Source organism: Taeniopygia guttata, chromosome 14, assembly GCF_048771995.1.
Source record: "Taeniopygia guttata chromosome 14, bTaeGut7.mat, whole genome shotgun sequence".
Taxonomy (NCBI): Eukaryota; Metazoa; Chordata; class Aves; order Passeriformes; family Estrildidae; genus Taeniopygia; species Taeniopygia guttata.
Genome location: NC_133039.1, coordinates 9,885,329 through 9,892,489, shown reverse-complemented (window position 1 = coordinate 9,892,489; position 7,161 = coordinate 9,885,329). Strand labels below are relative to the sequence as shown.

Genomic DNA, 7,161 nt, shown 5'->3' with positions numbered 1-7,161 from the left:
AAACTTAAACTTTCTATGAGAACACCCTGGTAATAAACGGAAGCACATTCAAGTGCCAAAAGGATGAGCAGCCCCTCTGATTGCACAGTCCTGAGAGTTGTGTTGTTTTAAAGACATTTGCTTAGTGCCAGAAATAATTCAGGTTATAGACCACAGGCTTTTCGTAACAACCCATGCTAGGTCAGGTCTCATTTGGCTATTCCTTGAGTCACTATAAACCCACAAGACATCAAATCCCACTAATGGATTGCCTTGCAGTACAGGAATTTTACCTTTCTGTATTTTTCATCCATTTATATCAAAAGTTATGTATTTTAAGAGCAGTGGTAGTACCTATGCCCTGGTGCTGTGTCTTGCTAGTAAATCACAGACATGTGGTGAGAAACTATGTCCTGTACTTATAGATAACATGTGCAATTAACCATGCTCCAAATTGCACAAGGAATTTTTACACCTTAATTTTCTATATTTCTGACAGCAACCAGAGGGAATACCTAACTGATATTAGTTTATTTAACTACAAACTGAAAAGCTGAACCCCTTTAATCAAACTTCTACATTACAGGGTGGTGAGAACCACATTCCAATCACATTCTGTCAGTGAGCTTCCAAACACAGCTAGCAGTAAAATGAAAGGAATATGCAGGTTTTGAATACAGGAGAGCAGGAAGCATCATTTTAAGTACAAAAAAAAGTATTATTTTCTTAGTAATGTAACACCAGAGAGGTGATTATGTTCAGAAATCCTTCACCATACATTCTGAAATATGGCAAGAGCTTTACAATTTCATCTACATTATCTCGTCACTGTGAAATACAGTCTCCTGGAATGGAGGCACAGCTACTGAGAGGCACTCATACACAGACTTAAAATTCACTCTGATTCAAGTAATACACCCTTTGTGGACAGGTAAGCAAAGAAAGCCTTAGCATTTTTCAGACACATTACCTGTGAATCAAGTGTTTTGTGGAACAAAAATTTGTCAGATGCTGGGAAACAGGGACATAATCAGCACCTTGGAGCCTTCTCCTAATCTCAAAATTAAACCCCAAGTGCAGTAGATTTTCTTAATACAGTATGACCTGGAGCACATAACAGTCACCTTGACCTAAAACCCATCCAGAAGATTTAGACCTCGGTTTAGGCTCCAGAACCGAGCAGCTTGTGCCCACCGATCACTGCCGCTGCTCCCCGCCCCTGCAGTACAAACATCTCCTAGCTCCACGTACACCAGCACCCTGCAAACAGGAACTGGAGAGCCCTTGGCAAAGAAGGAAGTTCCAGCTCCCAAGAGGAGCACCACCAGACTGGCAGGGAAACCACAACACATCTTTGTGTCCGAAGTAGGTGCAGGCAAAGGGAGGTGATGACATCCAAACGTGAGCCAGGGCAGACTGGCTTGGCCCCGCCGATGCTGAGGGCGCTGAGGGCAGGGCTGCAGCCCAGGGCCCCTCAGCTGTTCTGGGCAGCGCGAGGTCCCAGGCACCTCTGGAGATGAGCAAAAGCAGCTCCAACTCAACAACGTGCCTTTCACAGGGCCACTGAACGGGTCAGGTTGGAAGAGAACACTGCAGGTCCTTTGGTTCCACCTCCCGCTCAGGCAGGGTCATTCCAGAGCACAGGGCAGAGGATTATGTCCAAATGGTTCCGGAATATCTCCAAGTGAGGGAGACTCCACAGCCTCACTGGACAATCTGTCCCAGTGCCCGGACATTAACGGAAGAAGTTCTTCCTCATGTTCAGGTGGAATTTCCTGGGCATCAATTCCTGCCCATCGCCTCCTGCCCCATTCCTGAGCCCCACCGAGCAGAGCCTGTTCACCCTCAGACACCGCCTGCATATCCTCATACTGCCCTCAGAATCGGCTGCCCACGCGAAACTGCCGCCACAGTACGACTCCCGCGGTGGGGCAAATGTCTCCTGAAACACTCCGCTCCCTCCCACCCACGTTCTTATCACCCCTGCCGGCCCCGCTGCCATCCCGCTGAGGGAAACACGGCGTCCCCCAGACACGCGACCGATCGCAGTTGCCCTGGGGACCGCATGTGGTGGGGCCCGGGAGGAGAATCCGTCCCGCCGCCCGGGGATGCCCAAGCCCGACGCGACCCGGCCGCAGCGGGTACACGGCGCCGCGGGGCGACCCCGGCCCGCCAGGCCCCGCCGGCGGCTCTGCCCCAGGCCCCGGAGCAGCACCGCCTCTGGGAACGGCGGCAAACCGGCGGCCGCTCCCCCCTGGCCGAGCCCCGGGTCCGCCCGCTCTCCCGCCGGTACCTGCAGGTGACTTTGAGGGCGATGAGGAAGGCGCAGCCCAGCACGATGGCCGCGCCGCACAGCAGCTCGGGCCGCCGCGCCATCAGGGCAGCGCGGGGCCGCAGTCGCGGGGCCGCCGCGTCGCCGGGGCCGCCGCACACCGACATGGCCCGGCCGAGGGGGGCAGGGCCGCGGGCCCCGGGCCGCTCCCGCTCGCACACGTCTCCCACCGCCCGCCCGCGAGGCGCGCCCGGCCGGGCGGGGCGGCCGCTCCGCCCGCCAACCCGCCGCCGCCACGTCCGCCCGCCCGAGCAGGCGCACAGCCGGCCCGGCGCTCCGCCGTCCCGGGAAAACCGGGACGGGCAGGGCTGTGCTCGCCTCCTGCTCTCGGCATCGGCGCCGTTACCAGTCCCTTGGCCGGGAGCAGCGGGTGATAATCCCCGAGCCCCCCCGGCAGCTATTCCCCAACAGCCCCACCCCGCAGCAGGAAAGATTTCACACCGGCCTTAGAGAACAAGGATGTCATGTTTAGTTTTGTCTAGAATTACTTCCAATGATTTACAGAGCAATAACATTAAACAGTGAAAGCATAAAATTGAGAAAACAATTCAGAAAGGCACACGATACAATCAGGTTTTGTCACACAAATAACAGTGGCCACAGTACTCTGTCTCACACTCACTGTATTACAAACAATGTAAAAAACCAGCACTGCAGCAGGTGGCATTTCAAGCACCAAGCTAGCGTCGTCCTCCCGTGTACCGCAGCCCAGCCTGGGGGCACCAGTCGCTTCCCAAGAGCCCCAAGCTATAGCTGAAGCAACATGAGGTGTTGGTTTCAAATTTGTTGTGCTTTTGTGAAGTGAAAAGGACACAGCATCCATGTCGTGTATGTGTTATCACTGAACTTTGGTTCAACACTTTGTATATAGCTAATGTATGCCCAATGACTACAGTCGAACTACTGAGGTCATTGTTAAAGCTCTTCTAATTATGTACGGTCAGCCAGGATCAGAGAAAGTACCCGGAGACGGGGGAGGAGGGGAGGGCAAAAAGAAACCTAGTTTTAGTTATTTTGAATGAATGGCTGAAAGAAACTTAGTTGAGGGGAAAAAAAAAAAAAGTTAATAAGCAAACATCAAGAAAGATGAAAGCAGGAGCTGCAGAGAAGCCAAAACACAACAGAAGCTCCAGTGACTGAAAAGCCCAAAGGCTCAGCAGTCAGAAGTAACCTCAGCCTGAAACTTCTTTTCCATTTCCTGTGCTCTGCAGGAAAGGCAATGGGAAGCACCATCCACCGTGCAGCTGAGGCACTGATTCATGTCCATGTCCAAGGCTGAAAACGTGTCCCAGCACCACGTAGCTCCAAACTGCCCATCTGTATCACAACTTACTGCCTATTTCCGTTACTTCAGTGATGCCATGAGCTAATGACAATACAGAACTGCAAACAAGCCACTAGCGACACAAATACCCACTCAGTGAATGTTTAGCTACAGGTGCTCAAGCTTTTGCTAACTGGCAAATCATTGCTTTTACAAAATCTCAATCCTGAGAGGCTACATGCAGAAAACAGCTTTGTGTAAAGTTCTCTTTATTACAGGCAACATTAGTCCATACAATAATACACAATACTGACATACAAGTGTAATCTTTCAAAATCGTCGTTTAAACAGCAAATACCAAGAAACAGAATTTTAACTACTTCATTTTCAAAAATTAATACTTTTTTCCTCTCAAGATCCTTTTTCAGTAAATTATATTGAAACATACAAATAGAGAAAAAATACCCATTCAACATATATTGTAGTTAAATGGTTATTTTGTTTAAAATCTTTAATAAGAAAATCATTTTTAGCAACCTACATATAGATAAGTAGCAAACTTTGTTTTAAACAAATCCTCTCCATTAAAAGATCTGAAAAATTTTCATCCATCATTTTCTTAGCCCACTAACACTCTCTTTTGCAATACCTTGATACCTTAAAGTTTTTCAACTGAAGGTCTGAGAACTAGGGGGCTTCCTAGATATTATAACCACTCTTCCCCCCTTCTATTTCCTAACTTTCTGTCCAACAGGAGGTGAGTAAGCACATAATACTTCAGATTTTTTTAATCACCACTCTGTTTCATGAGAGCATAGACAGGTCTGCTCCATCCCCCTAAATCTACCATACTTTGCTGTTCAGGAGGAACAATGTATGCCAATAAAAGCAGAAAACCTGCAGCTTTTCTGTCACATGCTTTTGATTATTGTCAAATTTTCTGGTTTATGCTTCCAGCTGATCACATGTATGTGTCATCTCAGTATTAGTTTAAATCTTTAAACAAAAAACTATATTTTCCAAAGTCATTATCACTGGGAGCAATCAAGTGGTCTTTTCTTGCTTTGCTGAGTTTCATTCTTAAAACTTGTCTTCGTTCTTCCCACTCACGGAGTTCAGCATTTCCATGGGCAAATTTACAGTTGTTTCCTTCAGTACAAGTACCAGCCATATATCTGTTAAGACAGATTTTAAACAGTGTTTTCATAGAATTATCATAATCACTACTGTGTCTGTATTTTCTTCAGGTCATGTTTTTCAAATAAACTGTCTTTCAAATAGTAAGGACAAAAAAAAACCTGGAAGAGTATATGCTTTTAGAAGTTAGATGACACTAACTCTGTTTAGCATTTGGTTGTATTTTTGTTTCCCACCTGACAAATATATACAGAGGACAACAGATGGCTCTTTTCTTTCTATTCTTCATGTTCCTGCTTAAACTGAGACACCTAATGCTTGAAACCATCAAGTTCATCATGTTAATGAATAGCTTATTATTTAACCCACTAAGTTAAAGAATAACTATTGTTTAAAAAATCCAACTAATGAATTACCCTTGTTAACTAAATTTGAGGTTAGAATACTCAGAACACCTTAGCATACCAGTTTGGTGTTAAATGAGCAGTTTCCATTCACTTTATGCTGCATATCCAAGGTCTGTTATGTTGATAGCAAATCCATTTAGAATGCTACTTAAAAATTTAGTAAACGGACATGTAAGTTTCCATGCAAAGACTACAAATGACAAATAACTTGCTTTCTCTGCTATGCAGTTTCTCAAGGTCTTCAAGCAACTCAAAATCTTCAACTGAAAATGGAGTAACGAAGGCATCTGTACCAGCAAACTGAACCTTAGACTCCAGAATGCTTGATTCAAAAGTTTTTAGCCTTCCAAAAGGATTCCAACAGTGGAAGGAATTTTCAACAGATTTACAAAACCAAAAAACCTAACAAAGTCAGGTAAAACAGGCTGCACTTAAGAATTAAAGGGAGCAGCAAAACATACAACCAGTTCTGGGAAAAACCAACAGATCTTGGAAGCCCTCTTCCACCTGTTCACAAATAATTTCTAGTAACAAATACTCAATTTTAACAAATTTGGTTTGATGCTAACAGCATTTCTACTTGCCTTAAAGCTCCAGTATCACTGTCCAGCTAGGTACTGTTCTTGGGTTCTAATTAATATGCAGATGCCTAAGGAAACTTGTAATAATACCAACCATATTCACACAGCTGCAATGACCTTGCTACCATTCATCAACATCACACAGACAGTTAATTTCGTTCCAAAATTAGGCACCTTGTCACTCCCAGAGTTCTAACATATTTAAGTACTGTTAATTACTTAATTCTTTGTTGAAAAATGTATGCAAATCAAGAAATACTACAAACTTTGTCAGAACTAGTAACTGCCTTAATTATTTCAAGTATGAACTTTCATTTTTCAGCATTTTTGCCATCTTACAAAAGACATACCTATCACAAATGCTAAAATATCCAGTTGGAAAGCGATACTGCCAGCAGTTCTGATCATCCTCAGTGTGGAAAACCTTCTCCTTATGCTTTTCAGAAGAAATGTGACCCTGCCATTGCTTCTCGCTATTACAGTTCTTCCCACACATCCAACAATGAAAATCCACCTGTTTTACAAGGAATTTGAAAACAAAACATTGCAAATTCAATGCTATAAGGACAGAACTTTGCCTAATACATTTTGAATGTTTTCTTTATGTTGGCCAGCAGGATATTGTTTACCTAAACAGACACAATTATTTAAACAATCACCTAAAGTTTATGATCTCCGCTGGCTTTAGAAGAACTGATGTACAGACCTTAGTTTTCTAAGGTCTAAGGAAGCAGCAAGAAAATAAGGGAAACAACCTAAGTCACTGACTGGGAAAAAAAAAAAAAAAAAAACAACCCCATATGCTTGTATTTGGATTATACCCATGATTACTTACTGTAACTTCAGCATAGTCAGTTGGCATATGAATTTGCTTCCCATTTTCTCTATTTGCCTGAGCAGCTGCATCATCTCCTTTTTCTGGTTTTTGAGTTTTTAGCCATATGTCATACAACTGTTCCAAGTCTTGAACTAATGAGAGCAGAAGCTAAAATAAGTAATTAGCAATTAAGGCAAGAGTTTGAGAACACTAGATAAACGACTAAGTTTGTGGTATAATTCGGTCCGCACCTATTCTAAGAAGAAAAAGGGAAGGAAACAAATGTTGACAGTTACACAGCTCAGAGATTAAGAGCCAGGGAAAGAGGCATCTCTGGCTACTTACCAAGAGCTCTCTGTGACTCTTGAGGAGACAGCAAGAGATTACAGGTTTCTGAATGGACACCCAAAGGACAGATAGCAACTCTGCTGCTGCATATCAATACTGAATTTCAAAGAACTAATCTCATATGTGCTACAGCTTTTTGCTTTCTTGCAGACCATGATCTGATCATTTATGTCATTTATTACTTCTGATTTTTGATGCTTTCTCCCCTGATGGGATAGTAAAGTCAGCAACAAAAAGTGAATGGTGATTCCCAGTAACTACACTGGGGAGGGATTGTTCTGCAAGTAGTTTCCCCC

The 7,161-nt window shown here is 44.4% G+C and overlaps 2 protein-coding genes across 7 annotated transcripts in view; both read right to left on the bottom strand.

The window, feature by feature from the left end:
- The window catches only part of TXNDC11 (thioredoxin domain containing 11), a 28,771-nt gene extending 26,252 nt beyond the window's left edge, over positions 1–2,519 (bottom strand). The window contains exon 1 of one of the 3 annotated variants that reach the window (XM_072935714.1): positions 2,273–2,519. In XM_072935714.1, the coding sequence (XP_072791815.1) occupies positions 2,273–2,418 (146 nt within the window). In that variant the 5' untranslated portion in view covers positions 2,419–2,519. The remainder of the gene's footprint in view (positions 1–2,272) is intronic. The other 2 variants (XM_072935715.1, XM_030285260.4) reach the window with 2 other exon arrangements.
- Positions 2,520–2,757: 238 nt separating this feature from the next.
- The window catches only part of ZC3H7A (zinc finger CCCH-type containing 7A), a 27,998-nt gene continuing 23,594 nt past the window's right edge, over positions 2,758–7,161 (bottom strand). For 3 of the 4 annotated variants that reach the window (XM_072935704.1, XM_002195280.7, XM_072935705.1), the window contains 3 exons: positions 6,536–6,669; positions 6,051–6,214; positions 2,758–4,750 (listed from right to left, as the gene is read on the bottom strand). In XM_072935704.1, the coding sequence (XP_072791805.1) occupies positions 4,561–4,750; positions 6,051–6,214; positions 6,536–6,669 (488 nt within the window). In that variant the 3' untranslated portion in view covers positions 2,758–4,560. Of the gene's footprint in view, positions 4,751–6,050; positions 6,215–6,535; positions 6,686–7,161 lie in introns of all 4 variants that reach the window. The other variant, XR_012058284.1, reaches the window with a different exon arrangement.